This window comes from Schistosoma haematobium, chromosome ZW (assembly GCF_000699445.3).
Source record: "Schistosoma haematobium chromosome ZW, whole genome shotgun sequence".
Classification (NCBI taxonomy): Eukaryota; Metazoa; Platyhelminthes; class Trematoda; order Strigeidida; family Schistosomatidae; genus Schistosoma; species Schistosoma haematobium.
Window position 1 is genome coordinate 83,555,247 of NC_067195.1, and position 22,767 is coordinate 83,578,013.

At 34.5% G+C, this 22,767-nt stretch overlaps 1 protein-coding gene across 3 annotated transcripts in view; it reads left to right on the top strand.

The window, feature by feature from the left end:
- Window positions 1-20,551, top strand: part of ATG4B_1 (Cysteine protease atg4b) — a 36,444-nt gene extending 15,893 nt beyond the window's left edge. For all 3 annotated transcript variants that reach the window (XM_051212497.1, XM_051212500.1, XM_051212499.1), the window contains exons 5-10: window positions 390-462; window positions 594-673; window positions 10,153-10,396; window positions 13,613-14,051; window positions 15,525-16,125; window positions 19,161-20,551. In XM_051212497.1, the coding sequence (XP_051072683.1) occupies window positions 390-462; window positions 594-673; window positions 10,153-10,396; window positions 13,613-14,051; window positions 15,525-16,125; window positions 19,161-19,183 (1,460 nt within the window). In that variant the 3' untranslated portion in view covers window positions 19,184-20,551. The remainder of the gene's footprint in view (window positions 1-389; window positions 463-593; window positions 674-10,152; window positions 10,397-13,612; window positions 14,052-15,524; window positions 16,126-19,160) is intronic.
- Window positions 20,552-22,767: the final 2,216 nt, after the last annotated feature.

Sequence of the window (22,767 nt, forward strand, 5' to 3'; positions counted from 1 at the left end):
TACAGTAAACCGAAGAACCATGTACCTATTTATATTCGATAATTTTGTTGTTTGATTATATTTTCCTTGAAAAAGCTTGGACCAGATTGCCAGGCGAAACGTTGGATTTACTTAAAATTCATTCGCTGAGATTTTACAAATATATTTTTCTTTTTAATGTCTCATATGAACTCGGCGCCCAAATATTGTGAAACTATTCGTTTAAATTTAGACGAAAGTGCTTATTAATTAATCAACTCAACCTTTGTTAATGATGCTTACTTATCGTTTAGACCATGTTTTCTTTAATTCCTAAGAGACAATTGCCGAAAACATAAGATAAACTGCTCTTCATAATAAATATGTGATATCAATGTCTATTTGTTTCTTGTTGTTTGCTTTGCTGTTAGCCCTCACAGGTGTATCACTTGGTAAATCTATTGGAAGTTGGTTTGGTCCAAATACTGTTGCACAAGTACTCAAGTTAGTAAATATCTTGTTTTTTAAACGTATAAATGTGATGAATTCATTAGATGTTCGTTGATCTTCGGATATCATCACATGTAAATAGTCCATGATTTATGTAGATTCAGAACCTGTTTTTTTTCTTCTAGAAAACTATCTGTCTATGACCGTTGGACAAATTTATTTATTCATATTTCTGTAGAGGATGGGATCATTATTGATGAAATCAGTAAGTTATATTTTAGTACCATTTTTCTTAAATCGTGTGTTATTATTATTATTAGTAGTAGTATTATATTTAAATAGAAAATTACAGAATTTTTTGGTAAGATATGAGAATTATACATTGAATATTTCATTTGTAAAATTCCGTCATATGTCCTTCACATTCTGTATGGTTTTCCCAAGTTTCAATTCCTTTCTATTTCCCTTTCTGCTTTTTTCAAGTTGACCTTCATATTCTTCTGCTGCCATGCATCCCTCTTCTGATTGGCGTTACATACTACTTATATCGACAAACATAAGTAGCATACACCACAGTAGTAGTGTTAGTGATTGAGATTCCCAGATGGTGACTGTTAAACAATAGGTGACGTAGTATCTAGCCACCAATATTAAGTTTGTTGTCTGATGATGATATGCTTAGTTTAAACTGTCTTACTGAATTCCTTTTTTCGTGGTGCTAGTACTTTGAAGTTGATTGGTCTAATTTTGAAGCTTTCATTGTAACATATGGATAACATCATTAATATAAACAGGTTATCAGTTCATGTATGTTCTCCTTTAGAATAACGAAGACTTCATGATTAAATCGATTAGCTTTAGGGAATGGATAAGCGTTGTTGAAATCATTCATCAGCTACAAATTTTCACTATCTCTGAATTGTATGTTGAATTCTTCTATACATATACTACCATTTCATGACTTTGAGAAATATTATTACCTCACTGGAACTTAATGACCTATTCACATGTTCATGTATAATGACACAATACATTTCTATCCCCTAATAAAGATTAAATGGCATCCATTATTCTCTGGTACAAACCGAAACTTATTTTCCTAATTTAACATAATTCATTTACCAGGTAGAAACTTACGTCTACATAGTTCTTGAGTTATACTTTTGAGTCTGTAGTCATTAGTGATAATGACCGACCAGTTCATCTTGTTCAAAACATACTTTAGTGAACTCAGACTTGCAGTGGAGAAAAACAATTTGCTGTTATATACAAAATTACACAGTAGCTTAGCAAAATATGAAAATCATTCATTAAATACATCATTTGCATATCTTCCTTCAGTTGTCTTTTACATACTTCATCACTCTTTATTATTTATTTATTTTATTTGAACACATATATTGGTACAGGAGTGCGCCAAATATATATGCGCCACACAATTTCAGTTCATTAATTGCGTGTGGGCTGCGTTACTGCCCGGGTGCCCAGACCGAAGCAGGTGGTTCTCTTAGGGGGCCACACCCCGAGGCTTTGACCTAAAGGTCTAACCCACAAGGCAGCGGAGCATCGTAAGGAGATGCAGTCCCATGGGAGCCGGTGACCAACGATTAGTTCATACGCCATTTGTTCCCGCAGGATACTGGTGCCCATGTACACCATTGGTTTGGAATCCGGTTAAAGCGCCGGACATTCGCTTTTCGTCCTCTCATTTTCGTAAACAACAGTAATGCCACGAGAAGGCAATGAGTAGGACTTCCCTGGCAGAGGCTGTATACGCGTGGCCGTGTGAGTATTTCGAGAGGAAGGGCGAACCCACCCCGCTCTCGGCCATACCAGGGCGTTTGGGGGCTTCATCACTCTTCCGATCATGTTGTTATTCCGGTTACTCTTCTTTTTCCTTCCTCTTCTCTTATTTCATTTTTCTTATGGTAATCATTCTGCTCCCAATTCCTGCTACATACTACTTATATCTGTCCACATAAGTAGTGCACACCACCATACAACTTATAGAATAACAGTTCAGTCATTTGGCCACTAAACGATTACGCTTTAATCACTTAGAATTATCTCTAGTATATAAATTCAATATTTACAAAATGAGAAACAAAGAAAGCTTACATATATTCAAAAGCATCTACAATAAACTTATCAGAATAGATGAATTGTGGCAAGCAGTGGAATCCATGATGCGCATTTCATTCTATCTGAGTGCTTGTCATTCAGATGTAACTGCGCTCCAGTGTTCATGTCTATATTCAAACGCCCAATACATTATCCACTTAGCTACTGAGTTCAGATAACCACTGAAAATGTTCTATTTAAATTAACGACAACTTATTCACTATCATCATTTCACTCCTCTCTCCTTCTAGTTTTCTCTTCTCCTCTTTTCATTGAAATAAAATTAAAGTAGAGTTTTACTCCCTTTCCCACTCCACAGACACACGTACACCCACCAACACCACTTTAATTATCAACCAAAACTTAATATTGTACTGTAATACTAATAACTTTTCAATAACAAGAACAAACAAAATACATTCAATCAACTAATCTTATATTTAAATTAAGTGGATAGGACACCCGGACGGCCTGCTTGAATATCTGGGCTACCTATTCCTGCCATCTAGATATTTCAACAATATGTCAATTAATGACATAACCTACTCAGGTGTGTTTGTGAAAGGTTTACGACCTTTCGCTGCAGAAGTTACAAAAATCTACAATCAGAGACATCGTGATGACTGGCAATGTACATTGAAAAGAATGAATATTATTCAGATGTCGACTTCTGAAATGCTAATATCCAACTGGCGACCACTCGATATTTATCGTCAATGTCGATCAAACAATAAGAAACGGAAGCTCGCTGAAATACTTTGTGCTGATAATTCTATGTTGTACCAAAAATATAATGTTGAATAAAGCTAATAATAATAATAAATCTAATGATTGAAAATTATTGAGGCTTTTTATACGCCATAGTATTGACTGTTGATCGGTTGATCAGATAATTTTAAAACAAATTATTATCGATCATTATTGAAAATTGAATAGAAATTAAATACTATATATATATAGTATTTCTTCGGTTGCACCACCTCTAAATTGTAAGCTAATAAACATGGATTTCTTGTTTTCTGTTTGTATTTTGCCTATTCTAACCTTTGGGGTTATATATTTGTTTATAGACTCCTCATGGTATCTCTTTTCCCCAATAGTATTACGCAGTGTTTAGCCCTTCTTCAACTATATCACTTGAACATATAGTGTGTATTCGATAACTAAGAGTTTTTATCAGGTTTCTTTTGTACTGTGGAGGTACGAAGATAAGGAAATGTGTATACTGCCCTATCCTGATATTTTTTCTGTTTAACTTCCCTATTGATCCCTCAGCTTTTTTGTTAATAAAACGTTCAAGAAGGCTAGTCCACCTCCACTTTCTTTAAACGTAAACTTATTGGCTGGGTATGCTTTATTGAATTGCCTAAGAACCTTCAGTAGTGATGTAATATCATTACATAGGATGTACGTGTCACCCATATATTGACAGTAAGTGCGAATTTTTGAATAAACTATCAAAGTCAGTTATTTCCTAGTTTAGCTAGGAATATGACAGTTAGTATAAACCTGATGAAATTGATTGTCGGTCTCGAGTTTCTTTAACGATCTGGTCAGATCATTCTCTATCTTATTTAGATCTGATGAACACCCAGCGTGGCTAAGCAAAGGTGTAGTCAAGACAGTAAACAGCTCAATACCATCCCATTTAGTTCAAACTGGTCATAGCACCAGTACAAGTCAATATTTCTCAATAATTTATTGGGTTAGTAACCTTTTACAAAAATCGATCCGACTCAAAGTACACCGATACACTAAAATCCATGGACGCAAGCAAAATTATAGAAGCTCTACAATACCTTATCTAGTAAATATGCTGTGCAATGAACAGGTTGTAAGAGCTGATCTTGTTAAAAACTTGTATTCTTGAACACTGCCAATCAGAAATTGTATAGATTCTTATATTTAAAAAGAACATTACAGTTTATTTACTTATTTCATGTGTGTATTTATGAAGTTATCGATTGCTTTGTTTTTGTGAGAGGGACCTGCTGAAATCTCGTTTGTTGGGAATTCCATATTGTATTAAACCTATGGTATCAAATAAAGCTATTAGGATCAAAATACTGGAAGTATGTGTACAAAGGAAATATATCCAACCCCTTATCTTACCTTGGTCAATCTCACGGTCAATAAATCAAAAGACTTTTCTCAGTTGAACTCACGAGTCAATCTAAGCTAGACCACCATTAAGAACCTGGAAGCACTGGACGGCCGTTACGTCCTATTATGGGACTCCTCAGCGGTGCGCATCGGCGATCTCGTGTGTGGGATTCGAAGGTGTATAGAAAAAAAGATAGAAGAAAATCACAAGATTAAAACCATGGTACAAAAAGAGGTTGTACCAGTTTCTTTGGGACACATAATTCTGGTTTTTTCGAGATGTATGGCTAATGCTAACGTAATATATGACGTAGCTATATTCATATTTTTTTCCAAATAATTAATTCTACTCCTTCCATAATATGAATAGTTTTAAAGAATTTGTATGATAAACGAATCCCGGTAGTATTTAGAAATGACTTTGTTATCTCACCTTAATATTCCATTTTACGTGAGGTTGTAGCCAGATGAATTTAGTTTAGTCAAAAGAATCATTTCCGCTGATTCCCAATTGTACATGAATATCTATCATTTGTTGAAAGGTTAAAGCTGTCATTTATTCGTAAAATATCTGACTGATTTGTCAGTGTTGACAAATGGATCAATGTTTATGACTGAAGTATGATTCAGACCTGATTGCTTAAACTTGCACTTAATCAGTAAGTCCTCAATCGTTCCTCCCTCGAAGGGAGGAAATGTCTAAGAATCGCCTCCTTGATACGATCGTAAACGTTAGGTATATTCAGGTTGAGGACAACCTCACGAACAGCAGCAACGTGATCCCCAGGTAGCGCTTCCAGTGCGTAAGCATACTTCTGCCGATGATTAGTTATGCGGCGGATCTCGAACTGAGATTCCAGTGCCGCGAAGCAAACTTCTGGATCATGGAGAATAAAGGAGACAGGTCGAAAATTGATGGTCTGTACATCTGAGTCTATTATATCAATGTCACTCTTATCGTTATCCACCATATCAAGTTGTTGCCCGGATACTATATATTGAAAAATATCAATACAAAAATGTGCAACAAAAATGGATAGATAGTCGACTCACCGTAGTGGTCTTCTTTAGGAGGTTTTCCAGAGGTTGAAACGTGTTCGCAGTTTTGTCTCACCAGATTTAGTATGGCGTCGAGTCGCGATTGACTATGATCACCACTACAGGAAGATTACGTGCCAGTTATTAGGTTGGGTCCCTCCGTAGGCCAAAAACCAGAAGGCAGTTGACGGTTGTAATAAGATGTATTTGATGGCAATCTCGTGGTATCGAAATAATACCGAGATCGTGCCAAAGTTTACAATCGGAACTACTAAACGTACGCGAGTCCGTGCAAGGTTATAGTCGACGCAAGAATGTGTGTTTTTAGTACACTTAAACAAACAGGTACAGTAAAACAATCTCTGGTACAATTGGTTATAATAATAATTGTTTCCATTATACCGATCGCGTTCTTTTCATAAAAGTGGGTTACTACATATGTTTGATGGAATACTGATATTAAAGGTCGAAGGGAAGTTTGAGGAATTTATCCATCTGGTCTCTATCACCCAAAGTCCCTACAAGTCTGTAAATAAGTTAATTACTAAGTTGCTATTTTAATTCATTAGTAACCTGGTTAATCTATTTTCATATTGATATAAAATTCCTTGGTTCAATGTTTGCTTCCTCTTTCCCTTCCTGTAATTGTTCTTTTCACGATATTTTTTTGTTTCTTAATCAATTCCCTCTTCATCCAAATTTTCACGTTGTTTTGTACTACTGACTATTAGTTCAAGCAATATATGTTAGCCTTATATACATCAGATATAGTGTACACTCAATATTAAAGAATACGACCAACATCATTCAGTAAAAGCTACATTTATAATGGGATCATTCACAAAAGTTTATTTTCGAAATTTCTCACCAATAATTTGTCATTTTTAAAAAGACTAACAATTATGTCAAACACTGCAAAAAATCTACCATTTAATCTAAACTGTAATGGTTTGAACTATCCTATTATTAACATTTTGACTGAACGTCTACTGGTCTTAATTGACATATGTGCATCGTGTACGGATTGTTTCAATTTAGCCATTCTGGCACAATTTTGTCTAGAATATATGGTATGTGGCTAGCATTGGAATCCAGAACTCACGCTTCATCCTGTTTGGAACTATAGGATGCAGGCACATCCGACTGACGAGTCCCGAATAGGACGAGACGCGGACTCCACAGCTGGCAACATTCCATATATATTGTTGAATATTACTAGAAACTTACCTTAATTTTAAGGGAAAGCGACCAGTATTCATTTATTTACATGTTCTAATAATCATTCATATAAGAACTATTATTTTAAAATAGGGTAGATTTTCTCTTCTGTGCATTTAGAAAAATTCACCGACATTGTTATTACCTACCTTTTTTATACTCTCCAATTTGAATCACTCAGTTGCAGAATCCATTAATAAGAGGAGTTCACTTTACATTCATATAACCGATCACCGTTTTAAACAATTACACAAATAAGCGTTAACAACCATCAAATATTTTAACGTCTACTAGTCCATACAGCTTCTATCCCTAATGACCAATCAGAATATAAACTCAACAAGCTAATTTACCTTCTATTGCTCTTGATATTTTAACCTAAAAATTCATAGGATAATATACACTAATTACAAAAGCACAATACACCGTATATAAAAAATTTCAATTTGTACATAACTAGGTCATTTATAATACAACATTGAATGATTATTGCATCATTGATTAGCGTTAATTCTCTTTTTCTGAATTGTAAAACATCTATTAATAATTAATGATTTAAATGAAAGTTTACAATCACAGGGCAATAAAAAAAAAGAACAACTATCAACTAAATGAATCAATAAATAAATCTAAATTAAAAGTAATAGCAAAACAAACGCTCTTGAAATAGTTTTCGACAATCTTACCTTCTTCAATTATTCTTTCATATCTAACAAAAACCAACAGCTCTTTTTTTCTACTATTCAATTGTGAACTCTACTATTCAATTGCAGTCCCATGGTAGCCAGTGACCAACAATAGGTTTATACGCCATTTTTCCCTCAGAATACTGAAGTCCATGTGCACCATTGGTTCGGAATCAGAGTTTTCCAACTCCCCTAGGTGGACCCTCCGTGTCCATCAGCCCGGTTAAAGCTCCGGACATTCGCTTTTCGTCCTCTCAATTTCGTAAACAACAGAGATGCCGCGAGAAGGCAGTGAGTAGCACTTCTCTGTTAGTGACTGTATACGAGTGGCCATGTGAGAGCATTTGGAGGAGAGTAGACTCTCCTCACCCGCGGCCGTACCAGGGCATTCGGGGGCCAAATTAGTGTTATTACATGTTAGTTTATTGTTAAAAGGATAATATCAATAAAATTTTCGTAATATTTTTCTCCAATGGTCTTTGCTGTCACCTGACTGGTTGCCGTCATTTTTGTTTTGCTAGTTTTGTTGCACCGCAACGTCATTAGGTGTCACTATATAAATCAAGTTATTTTATCTCGATTTTTGACTTCTCTTTGGAATATAAAGCAACTATCCCTCTTTTCTGTCTGTGTGCTGTCAACCTATGAGTTATTAGTACTAGAATGTTGTCGTGTGTCAGTTGCCTTTCTATTGAGTCCACCATAAAACCTATTTGTATTAGAATAATCTTGATTGTTCGTTTATAGTAATTACCGTGAATCTCTAACTGGAAGCCCAATTCTTAATCGTTTTACTAAATGTTAGCACATTTATTTTCACATGTTTTTTTTAAAATAATCTTGATAAAATTCAAACAAACAAAATTAAAACACGAAATCCAGAACAACATACTACTTCAGATATGTCGATGATACGTTCATTATCTGTGTTGATTTGGATTACATTTCTCAGCTGCTTAGTCACTTCAATAAACTATCATCCAAACATAATGTTAAAAATGGAATATGAAAGAGAAAAGTATGTATATGGAAGGAACATGGACGGGATTGTATTTAACCCATAATAACTTTTGTTCTATCAATTACGAGAGTTCTCTAGTCAAAATCCTCTTCAATAGAATTAGAATTTTATGCTCAAACAATGAATTTATTAAAGAATTGGCTACGCTAGAAAAGCGCTTAATTAAAAACATATATCCGAAAAAATTTATTGCAAAATATAGACAAAAAGATTCTAAAGATGATGAACAATCAAGGCAGCACTGAAAAGAAGCTTCCCTGCCGCTCAATTAACTTCACTGTACAAAACCAAGTGTTCGTTATATAATTCAAGGCAGATCAATACCCTCCTGACGTCATCTCCAATTACATCTATGACTACATATACCAGCGATAGCAAGTAAATTGAAAGGACAGAGAGAAAGGTCTCTAATAAGTTTTCTGAACATATACCTAGGAAACTATATCTAAAAGGGAGTAAAATGTTTGCAAGTGTCATTGCCTGAAACCTTTTGGATAGTAGATGTGAAGTGAATTTAAATAATCCATTCAAAATAATTAGCACATAAAATCGTCAGTCTTATTGCGTTTTGCATAGGCAATCTCCATGATATATTTCCTAGCCAACCTATATACACAGAAGGAGTGATAGTAATTAGATATTCATCAAATAACCTTCATTAATTTTTGTCAGCTCTTTTTTATATTTTGATAGTTGTCTCTTACATAATCTTATGAATGTCATCATATTTATCTTATCATTTTTAGCGATCATCCAATCACTTATTAATTTCACTACCTTTTGCATAACCTCTTTTATCCTGATTACAATTACTGGCAACCATAACACTTGTTCTACTCTATATTACTATATCAAATAGAATAATGAATTGGTTTAATTCTGCAAGCCCTTGTTTTTCCTGCTCAATTTATTTTTATTGTTCTCAATGTAATTCGGCTTGGGCACCCGGGCAGTATCCCAGCCCTCACACAAATCGAATGATTTATGTGGCGCATATCTATTTGGTGCTCCCTTGTACCAATGTTTATGTGTTTAAATAAATAAATCCGTAGTATGTTTCACGTGCATTCACATAATATTCTTTTGTAAAGTATTGTAGTGTCTAGTACCATATCAAGCCCACATGGGTTATTCTAGCTTCCGGACGGACCAATTTATCCATTCTTCTTGAGTTACATTTTGACGTTTTCAATTATTCGCTTGTTAACGTTGACTGTTTTTATATGAGTACATTTTTGTGCATTGCTTATCCTACCTATCAAACGTCCGCAGCTTATTTTTGTCTGATTATAAATACCGAGTCACCCGGTCAAATCGAGTTGACCTTCTCCGCTTCTTATTCTGAATGCCTGCCTGGATAAACGAGTGCCTGAAATGAATTCATCCAACGCAACCCGGATTTGGTTTCTTATTATCGCCGTCACACAAACGAGGTTAGTCTAGGTAATATACGGAGTTAAGTGGAAGATTTATGTTCATAAGATCTTCGTACTATCAAAGCGCAGTCAGATACCAGGTTACAAAAGTATATTTCTCTTTTTTTTTCCTGATAATTAGAATCTTTATGCTGCCAAAATCGACCTTATTTCAATTTCTCAAATAATGCTAGTGAAAATGATAATCAATCTGAATCGATGAAACCTTGTGCTGATGAAAGTAAAGATGATCCCGCAGAAGAATCGGACTCATCAACATCTTCATACAGTTGTCCATTTGCTCAATCTGTTATCGATGCAAATCAAAGTTGTGATTGGAACAATGAAGCCCTTAGTATGCGTAATTATGATTCCGAAATCATTGAGTAGGTTTCATGTTTGCTAGTAAACTGCAAAGTTCAATTTGTTTATTATGTTTGTGACCGATTTTTTTTATGAACCTACTAGATTACAACAGGTGAATAATTTGTATACTTTTTCTGCAAGTTAATGTTACTTTTAGTTTATTAGAATAGCACTGTGGTTCAGACTAGTCTTTCTTTTAGGCATTTGTTTTAAATGAATCAGCGGAAACTTCACAAAGACAAACTATGCAACTATCTTCACAGATTACACTAGACATCTTGATCTCAGCTAAATAACTGGAAACTAGGAAACAATGGAGATCTGTTTCGTCTTAGCATGTATGGGGCTTGTCAAAAATGCATATCCATGACCCGACTGAGGGTCGAACTCTAGACCTTCGGTTTCGCTGAGAGCTCTTGAAGGTTTAAATTATCTGAAAATAGTATTGACATATTAGGTAGGGTTTCTTTGACTTTGTTATTTTCCTTTACCATTGTGGTTGATGAGTTTGTAGAAACAATCGTTTTTGTGAGAGTGGTTAGTCAGAACCTGAACAGTTGATTACTTGCGTGTATCACTTTGACGCCTAATAATACAGATTTTATTCTCTGACGTTATATTAAATTCCAAAACATCTCAAGTACTGACTGATATGACGAACAATATCTGATCCTGTTAGTTAAGCTTTAGTGTAACAGGTTTACAAATTACTTTCAAAACTCATATCTAACATTCATTAACATTTTAAACGAGCCTATTGGTGTTTATCTTGTGTAAAACATGCTGTATATAAGTGTGTGATTCTGTCACATAAAATGTCATTTCTACCGATAAATTATTCTGCCTTCTAATATTGGTTCATCGGAGCACTGAGCTAATAATTCAGGTTTGTGGTCAGTTATTACTCGATCACTGGCATTTCAGGAGACCAGTCTCTCAATCGACACAAGTTATGCAAATTCTCCTTCGTGTTATAACACGTACAATTCGCGTAGAAGTGGCAATGAATACGAAACCTTGGTTCTGTTCTCTTTTTCAATAAATTATAACCGTACAGCCTCCCTATAGAAAATATGGTGTATATTCTTCCTACTTTACGAAAAACTTTCTGTTTTCCTGCAGAGTGTATATTATTCAATAAGTCACTCATAATCAGCGTATTCTGGTTAGTGTTTTTTTAGCAAGTTTGTTTTCTACAAGATGGAGTTGTTGACCCCAACCCTCTCCCTTTACCCGGGTTAAGACCAGCAGTAACCCTAGAAGAGCTATAGGAGGGGTTATAATTAACGTATGACTTGGTACAAATGTGCGGCACAACAACTTATACGATGCGTAAAACCTGGTACGTATTTTCATCGGTCTAAGTTACTTCATCCCATCAGCATAGTGCGATGAAACCATGAAGACAATTCCCATATTAGTAAAAATAATAATTTCGAAACTCAAAATCCAAACTAAGATCAATAGTGAATGCACCTACACCATTGCAACGATTTTAATTCATATCATCCAGTATCTCCAACTATTGATTACGACAATCTCTCAGACCCTAATCATCAAGTGATCTGAACCGATCAGCGATACATCAACACAGTAAGAGAAAATGAACGAGATAAATAAAAGGGTAGTATGTGATGAAATATCAATAATGGTTGATTGCATAACTTGAAAATGAATTCACCCTATAAATCCTGGCCAAATGTAAATCATTCCTTAAATAAGCTTCTTGCATCCAACTAAAGTGAGAGAAAGAAAAAAAGTCAACTACATACTAACACTGTTACCCGGTTGACGTAATAAGTTAACAGTAATTAATGTTGTTATCTTACAGCACATATTTCCATGACTTGTGCAACATTCCCTATATAAAAGTAATCACTATGTTGACTAATTTATGATTAAATTTATACACCATCTATCTCTGATATAAAAATCACAGCTAAAATAATTAATTATAAATTGCCCTCAGATGCCCTGGTATGGCCGTGGGTGGGGTGGGCGCGCCCTCCCTCTCGAAATACTCTCACACGGCCACACGTATAAAGCCTCTTCCAGAGAAGTCCTACTCACTGCCTTCTCGTGGCATTACTGTTGTTTACGAAATTGAGAGGACGAAAAGCGAATGCCCGGCGCTTTAACCGGATTCCAAACCAATGGTGTACATGGGCTCCAGTATCCTGCAGGAACAAATGGCGTATGAACCAATCGTTGGTCACCGGCTCCCATGGGACTGCATCTCCTCACAATGCTCCATTGCCTTGTGGGTTAGACCTTTAGGTCCAAGGCTTGGGGTGTGGCCCCCTGAGAAAACCGTCTGTTTCGGTCTGGGCACCCGGGCAGTATCCTAGCCCTCACACAAATCGAATGATTTATGTGGCGCATATCTATTTGGTGCTCCCTTGTACCAATGTTTATGTGTTTAAATAAATAATATAAAAATTATAAATTATTTAGTTTTTATGGGATTTATTTACAAGATTGAAATATTACTAATATGTTCGAATATCTAGATATTTCAAGTTTATTAGTAAAAAGTAAATAATCTAGTCATTTCTGGCTCATAATGATATCTATCACGAAGGCATAGTCATATTCCCTTCAAGATTCAAATATATCTCATTCATTTCCACGTCTAGAAATATTACCACTAAACAAATGGTTTTATTTGGAATTGAATAATTTTAATGAATTCATCACTGGTAAAAATGAGCTTACTAAACATTCTAAATATAGTATGATAATATTTAACGGTTCGAAACCCTAGACCTTTCTGTTGCGTGACTTCGAATATTTCATACTGATAAAATATTCGTCATCATGTATGTATCGAGAATCCAGCTACGTCGTCTATACAGCATTTCAGAAAATTAATTCTGGCATTCGCCATAGCAAGCTTGACAGAAAAAAAACTGAGAAACCTGCTGAGTTCTTTTAGTGTCACTGGATCCGTGCAACTTTTTTTATTCAACGACACAATGGGTTATTTTAATTAACTGAAAAGTTGCAAGGATATTGTGACAGTGAAGGAACTCAGTGGGTTTCTCAGTTTTTTTCTGTCAAGCTTTCTATAGCGAACGCCAGAATCAATTTTCTGAAATGTTGAATTCTCTTTATTTTTATTCAGTGACACAATGGTTTATTCTAATTATCATGAAATAATATTCTAACTGATTCTTGTTTGTTTGTTTTTTGTTTCGTGTATTATTTACGTAACATCGTATTTTGTAAAATTTTAGTTTACGATCTCAACTTCAATTACCTGTTACCAGAGAAGTGGATGATAGTTGTATAGAAATAGTTTTACCTCCAACTTTCACTAGTTCAATACTTACTAATACTCAATCAAATGAGTCAAATGTATTATTTACATCCAATGTAATTAATTCACATCATTCTTCATCAGTTTTTGACGATAACAAGATTTCCATTCCTGTTGATAATGATACTCATAAAGATTGTCAAGGAAATCAACTTCCTATGGATCAAACGAATCAATACAATGATAATCAAACTAACAGCACTACTATTGCCTCTCCCGTCGTTGCTTCTGTACATGTTAAATCCTCATCCTCCTCAACAAATTCACCTTCATCAAATTGGAGACCATTATTGCTATTTGTTCCTCTTCGACTTGGATTACATAATCCTAATCCGTGTTATTTCAATGCAATCAAAGTACGAAAAGTAGTATCTTTTTGTATTTTCACTAATTCAATATTATATACTCTTTAACATCTTTTGTCGAAACAATTGGCATAATTGTTTTGATTTACTAATAAATGGAGTTTAACACAATCAATATCTTTGTGAACGACACTATGAGTTCAACACACAAATACAGTTTTGAGGATCAATAGTACTTTTTATTCTAGACAAACTGAGATGGGTGATGTCATATTCCAATTGAGATTAAGTATCACTTGTCAAAAGATAACTGTCCATCTTCAATTGGGTTCAGTTTTGATCATCCGGGCTCATAAAAAAGTCGCACATAAATAACCACAGATAGTAATCAAATTGACTACGTAGTCACTAAAATCATGTAGTCCATGGTCATTTAAACCCGAACTGGAACTGTGTTATACCCAAGAAAACTAAACATGATTGTCAGTTCACCGCTGCAAACATACCTATGCATAGATAAAATATTCATAATTAGCACAAGCGTATTCTGTCACATTTTCTAGATTATTATGCGAATTTACAACTTTATCATCCCATATATTTCTTTTTATAATCTAATATTCTTCAAATTATCTTCCTCACTATTCATTCCCTCTCTTGTGTATGTGCAGGCTTGAGCATGAGAAGATCGCGTAACGGTACCAGCTCTCGGACACTGCACGTCATAACATATTATACTTTTATTCATAATGTTTGAAAGTTTACCTGACATAAAGAAGAGCCGATAATATCAGCTATTAGTTGTGTGATTTTTAACACTTTCTTTGTATGGAATGTACACAGGGTTAATGTTATGACTGTGAATGCAGATAAGATGACAGCGAATTATCGACTGGACCAAAGACGCGTAAACACGTAAGAACGGCCTAGAGTTCTGATTGTTCCCGCTTCCCTGTCTAGCCCAGCCAGTTGAGTCCAGAACGCAAGTCTCAGCCTCTGAGATATGAATCACTATACTTCAAGCATACTGAGTTTATATACCAATCAAACCGACCACAACTTACCAATAAAATATGAAACCACATCTGTACAAGAATTAGCCAGATGTGGCTGTGAATGAGGAAGGTAGCGATTAACAGACAGGGAATATGTTCATGAATGGTAAATCGTATGATAATAGTTCATAGGTCAAAATAAAGCTCACAATAAGAGGGACATGAATATGAACAGTTTAGTTACATAACAATTATACGATAAAAATATACTCATAATATTGATCCATAAATGGATCCCAAAAATTACCATTCATTATTTTTATCGGGATACAACAGTTAAGTTTACAAATAGGTGTTTATCTTATGTATAAAAATATGATTTTCCTATTGTTTATTGACATTTATCATCTGTCGTTTATATATTGAAATTAGACAGTCTTACATTGGCTGTTTGTTCATTCATGCATATCAAGTGTTATCATCTTTACTCTTGACTAACAATTTTCTTTTAAAAATAACTTTTTTATAGGCTGTGTTTCGTTTGCCAAATTGTGTCGGAATATTAGGCGGTTCACCATGCCATGCTGTCTGGATTGTAGGTGTTACTGATGATGATGTAATCTGTTTAGATCCGCATACTACTCAACCCGCTGGTCGCGGTAATTTAAAACCAGATTATGATCAAACATATCATTGTGATAATCCTATACGTATCCCGCTTAAACGATTAGATCCAAGCATGGTATTAGGTTTTTTATGCTCAACTGAAAAAGAATTTGATGATTTATGTCATAATTTAAAAGAAGAAGTTCTACATCCCTCAGTGGCTAATTCATGGCCTCTAGTAGAAATTCATACAACAAGACCGTCTAACCTACCACCACTTCCTTCATCCAATATTCCAAATGATCTATTAATTTCTGTATATCCTTCAGATCAGGATAATCTTGGTTGTGGTGTTGATGAGAATGCAGATAATTCAATTCACAATGCTAATAGTAAAGATGATGAACATGAAGGTAAACTAAGTGAAGCAATGGGTGCAGTCAAAGCTCTATGGTCTAAATGTAATCAAGTAGCTGGCGATACTGTTCGTAGTTTAGCAAATGTACCACAACGATTTGTAAAAAGTATGTTGCTTTTATAACTACTTCCTATTATTGAAAACAAAAATATTAAACATCTAAAGGTTTATTCAATTCATCAGTCTTGTTACATTTATATGTTGAAGCTGTCACCATATTTATAGATTAGTGGATGGTACACATTAGTGACGAATTGCCTTGTATTTCTAATCATTAACTTTTCACTCAAATTATCGTGTTTTGTTTTATCAGTCTTAGTCTTTCTATCCTACTCATTGTGGGCAATAGCTAATTAGACATTACATCAAGGTATAGCAGCTTAGTTCTCCTAAATACTTATTATACTACTTAGAAATAATATATACATGGTCTATGTTCTTAATAACGTTCCCTCAGTTCGGTACTAATAATTATCATATGGTCCATGTATCAATCATCACTACGTTTCTCTGAAGTCTGTTTGTTAACAGTTGCACGTGGCCTGTAAATTTTTCATTATACAATACTACATTTCATTTGGAATATATATTATTATTAACTCGTACAAGCGCATATAATAACAATTTTAAAATATTGAGAAAAATATATAACGTTTATGTTGACAATATGAGACTTGTGTCTAACCGGTGTCGTTATTGTTGTCATTGTTTTGTATTGTTGTTTATTAGGTGAATATGTTTTGACTGGTATTTTGTTGAATACAGCACATAAGATAAAAAGTGTGAAATGATATTACACTCAAAATTTAGAGTAAGATAAGTAGTATCAGCTAGAAGCGGCCAAACAATCATATAACATCAGTTCATGAAATTACTGACTGTTGATCTAAGCCATATTGGTAGATGCAAACTACCTTGTTGTCATCCACTAAATAACTACAATCTTACTGACTTTACTTACACCTGTTACCCCCCGTGGAGGAATATAGGTAGCCCACCAGCATTTTTCATTCAACTTTGTCCTGAACAATCCTTTTCATGTCTGCTTCCAATTCTCGGCGTAGTGTGTTCTATAACCTTCCTATTTTCCGCTTCCCTTCACGATTCCAAGTTAGCGCTTGCCTCGTGATGCAGTTTGATGATCTCAACGTGTGTCCTATCCACTTCCAACGTCTTTTCCTAATTTCCTCCTCAGCTGGAAGCTAGTTTTTCCTCTCCAACAGTACACTGTTGCTGATGGTATCCGGCCAACAGACATTCAGCATCTTGTGTAGGCAATTATTTATAAATACTTGTACAGATTTGATGATGGCTGCGGTAGCTTTGGGAGTTCCAGCTCTGCACAGTAGGATTGTCTCGACGTTCGTATTGAAGATTGTGACTTTGATATTGGTTGACAATTGTTTTGAGTTGCATATGTTGTTCAACTGTAGGAATGCTGTCCTTGATTTGCCAATCTTTATCTTTACGTCTGCATCATCGATGATGCCACACAAGTACGTGAAAGATTCCACCTCTTCCAGAGTTTTTTTTTATCAAGTGTGATTGAGTTGGTGTTCTCTGTGTTGTATTTGAGGATGTTGCTTATTTTCTTGTGTATGTTGAGACATACTGATGCAGATGACTCCGCTACACTGTTTGTCTTGACCTGCATTTGTTGATGTGTATGAGATAGAAGGGTCAGGTCATTTGGAAGTTCAAATCGTCTGGTTGCATCCAACTTGTCCATTGTATTCCGTTCTCCCCCTCAGCTGTAAAAGTCTTCAGAATCTAGTCAACCATCAGAAGAAATGCGAGAGTAAGCAACTTTGTCTGACACCGGTCCCTACTTGGAGTTCATATGTCAGTTATCATCCATGCACGACTTTGCACTGTAGTTTGTCGTATGAATTCCGTTTGATGTTGACGATCTTCTCGGATATACCATAGTATCGAAGAAGGTTCCATAAGGTCCTATGCGCATAAATAACTACAATCAGTGGTTGATAATTTGAGGTGATATGGGTCACAGTTGATGACACAGGTCCTGGTACATTCATTCTTTGTCTTCTTCTTCATCTTAAGTTCCAGTATTCCTTCATATATTTTTTTCATTGTCTTCTTGAACCATACTCTAAATGTCTAGTTTTTCTCAGTATTGTTGCTACCACATTGCTTCAAGTGTTTTCCTATTCCTGTTTTTTTTTCATCTGATCGTGATGATGTGATATAGCAACTTGAACTTAAATTTTTGACATGCTCTACTTTGATAGCAGATACTCCCTGATGGATTCCTGTCGACTTCTTCCAACTGCCACCTTACATCTTGACATAGTTCACTTAATTTCAAGTCACTTAACCTAGTAGTCATATCGCAACTTGACCGATAGAATTCGACCAACACTAAGAAGGTCTTGACATGCATCACATTGATCACTACTCAGTAACAAATTCATTTTAAACAGGATCCTTTCACTTCTAGTTGACACTGGATTCCAAGCTGATCAATAATTGTTGGGATATGTAAATCGTGCGCGGATTACCTCGATATAACCATTTTATCACAAGTTTTATAGAATAGATGAGTTTTTACTATCACTAGAATCGTGGGCGCTCGTTTTGTTATATTTGGGACTCGTCAGCCGGACATATGCTTGCATCCAGTTGTTAATGTTTATACTGGGACTTGAACTCAGTACTCTTCACTTCAAATACCAACATATTATCCGGACGTTTTGTTACATATGTGTTAGCGGGACATAGACTAGATTAAAGCATGCTCAATGCATGATTGCTTTGGTGCATGCTGATTGGCTAATTCTTATCCAATCAGCACTAGTCGATAGTTGGAGAATACTCTAGAATCTTCTCATGTAAAGACTATAAATATACTGACGTTTTCTCCATTGTGCTTCTGACTTACTTCTTACTTCCATCTAACCTTGTTATTTGGAATATAATCTCTTTCCTATTCAACCGTGTTTTGATTTGGGGACTTGTCGAGTGAATCGGTGTCCGAGAATACTAAGCAATAGGAATAGCTGGGTCATAACCGTAAGAAGAAAGAGATTATAACAATATGTTTCTAGATTAATTTTTTATTTGAAATCGTACATCACATAACTGAACTGTATTTTATTTTCTCTTTCTCTTTATTGACAGGTCCTGAATATGAAGTTAGTTAGTTAAAATGGTCAATCTCAGTGTGTCGTTATGTATTATGAACAATTAATTATTATCCAATGTAGTTCTACTGGTTATTTGTTTGTTTTAAATGTCAAGTACACACAGTCAGAATTGATTAACAATATAGGGAAGAAGAAAACAATTATTAAAAATTTATCTGTTTTATGAAATGTTTTCCTTTTGCACACGTACACATACACAGATACAGAGAGATTGAATGATGGCAGTTAATGTCTATACCAGAAACTACAATTATAATTACTAGTAGTATTACTATTGTTTTTTGTTGTTGTTCTGTCGGATTCCAAATTTCACTTTATATCTTTTGATAATTATTGACATAGTTTATATTTTTAAAAGAAAATTTAACATTTATTAACTGTGATTGTGTGGTGTTGATAGTCCGTTAGTCGACTGTAATGTCTACTTGTCTTGGTAATAACAACAATTATCACTATTATTGTTATTATTACTGATTGCTACCGTTGGTATGATTAACAGCAGTACTAGTGAGATACAACAACAATGATATTCTATGAATTCAACTGTAAATATCTTTCTTTTCCTTTCTATGAAGATTCTTCCCCATAAAACTAATGTCATTTAGGTGTGTGTGTGTGTGCATGTATGTTTGTCTTTATTTATCGGGATGAATAGATTCTGTGTTTGAATGATTGAAATTGCTTTTCACAACAAAAATAATAAATATTACTGCCTCTTCTATTAAAAAGAAACACATACAATTTGATGTAGTCAACCAATCAGTCCATTCACACACGTGCACACAGATACACACGAACGAAGTACGTGTACGTACTCCTTGTGACAACAAATATCCCCACTACTAATCAGTGTGATAAGATTTATATAACTATTATTATTATTATTATTATTATTATTATTATTATTATTATTATTATTCGTTGTACTAATGATAATTATCATAATTATAATTGTTCTACTTCTATAGAGGTGACAAATTTCACTTAAATCAGGTATTATTGTCCATTGCCAAATTTCTCCGTTTCTCTGTCATATCTCTTTATTTATTTGAACTATTAAATGATTATCAATGAACTATTTTATCTTATTGTTTCAATAATAATAAAATGGTATATTGCAAATAAGAGAACTTTTGTACAATTATTCACAATCGATAAGATTTCGTTGACATCATGAACCGATCTAATTTAAACTACCGTTGGAGGCCTAGAATCTCTAGACAACATTTGAGCGCGAGACGGAATATTGTGGGTTTGATTAATGAGTGTGGGATCATGGATGCGACATTGCTGAGAAGTCGTATACTATGATGTAATGGCCGTCCAATACTTGAATATTTTCAATAGTTGTTCCACTTAGATCGGTTCCTGATTTCGATGAAATTCAAAATCCTCTATAACCCCTTACTAATAATCTATAAGATGTGTAACCTTTATATTTTTTAATGCATTAGTTTATAGGAAGTGGTCAGCATATATACTGTCCAATGATAAAGATCACAAAGAAATATAACAGAATAGGAACTCGACAAATAGGAAAACTTCTACTTATGTTGAATAACCAAGCTTTGAGTAGATTGGCGCCTTAGTATTTACTGTAGGGTTATGACTCTCAGCATTTGTAAAGTTTATGTGGCTCATGTCAAAGGTCACTCTACTTTTACAGTAGTATGTCATATGTTTAGCTAATGTTTAACACCTGCTAGTCAACTGTATGATATGTGTATAGTTTCATCCTGCAACTATTTCTAATCTAGACTTTCCTCAATCGATAGTTCTGTTGCAGACTGGTAGTCGTTTCAAGATACTTGTTACTCCAGAATGTTTTGTTCTCATTTTCAACACCTGTTTTAAGTATACCAATTGTAGGCCAGCACATAGTGCTATAGGTGATATAGATTGTTGGATACTGAATAAGTCTTCGCTACTCTTGTTATGATTCTATCGGTGATCATTAAGAATTCACACAACTACTGCCTCTAAGCTGCTTTTGCTCTACATTTTACCTGTAGACAGTTTAAAATAAACTTATAAACATCAATCGCTTATTATGTTAACACCGGGAACAAGCAGTATTTAGCGACTTTCGATTTCAGATTGCTAACTCGCTTGATCATTATTTCAACAGTAAACCAACTACTTTACTGGACTAAGCTAGAAAAAGAGTTGGTTAGTGCTTCAGTAATTCTCCTGTCTATTTTTGACTGGAAAACTAATTTTCTCTTTTAATTATCAACCATTCAAATTTTCCATCTGTTTACGCGCACACTTACAAGAACATAAAAAAGGATTTCTGTCCATTGTTAGGTTGATTTCAATTACCAACGAATCTGACAATATTTTATGAATTAATGTAGTGTTGGCTTGAAGCAAATGATTACATAACTAGACGCAAAAAAGGATCACGCACGTTTTCATAGAGTTTCGAAGGTAGACTCATAATTAGATTAACCTACTTACGTGATTTGTCGGAGGCAAGATTGATACCTATTTGTTAGGCATATTCTTGACTTTGTTTAAACCTCGGGTAGTAAGTTTGTAACTGAGAACTACGAATATTGTCGTATTTGACTGTTCTTTTGAATCTCGTGTTATACCTATAGAGTATGAGATTCGCAGTAGATAACTACGTTTAAAACTTATAAACACATCCGAGAAGCACAGTATCTTAGGATATCAGTTGTATAGCCCCGTTTGATTTGAAATACCCTTCAAAAGTTGAAGCTCTAACATGAGGTTAACAGTGATTTTACCGTACTAGGGATGGTATTTTGTAGGTTCAAGTTACAGGTTGTGAGAACTGTGATCGACTTCATGAAAATAGAGGACAGATGAAGGGGAATTTTGATGTGCATGAGAAATATGCTTCATTTGGTATGAGTAAATTGATGTTGCTTTCCAACACCTCACTACACAGAAGTACCTGAATTAGATATATTAATATTGTGTGACCTCATAGCTAAAAATTGACCTACTTAAGAGATGCTTTACGCCGGTCTTTGATGTTAAAAATGTATGGGGAAACTAATTCTCCCGAAAATTCCTTATCGTCTGTGATAGAAAGCTTATGACAAAATGGAATACATGGTTTTCCTTCCAATGGAATAACATCTAACATTTTTATAAACACGTTCTTATGGTAGACCCTGTTAAGTATCTTCCTAACTAACGATCGTATATCTGTTCATGTTCATATGTTAACAAGACTGAATGGTTTCAAGGTATGCTGGTACGAAGGTGAGATAATCTTATTTCTTAGTTTCAAGTTAAGCATTCCATCATTTCTTATCCTTTACTTTGTCACTCTATTTTCTTTAACAACTAATCTATTTATGTTTTTTTCTTCCATGTTTACTAATGAATATACGGGATATGGTTAACTACACAATACTAAATTTCATTCCTATAAAATATCCAACATCCAATTTTCAACCCTTTTAATATGCATTTTAAAAAAATAATCAAGTCTAATTTCATAATACTTAATACTTCATTCTTAGATAATAGAATGAGAAGATAAAGTTTGGCATTACTATATGATAGATACATTAGCATAGTTCATTTCGAACAATCCCGACTCA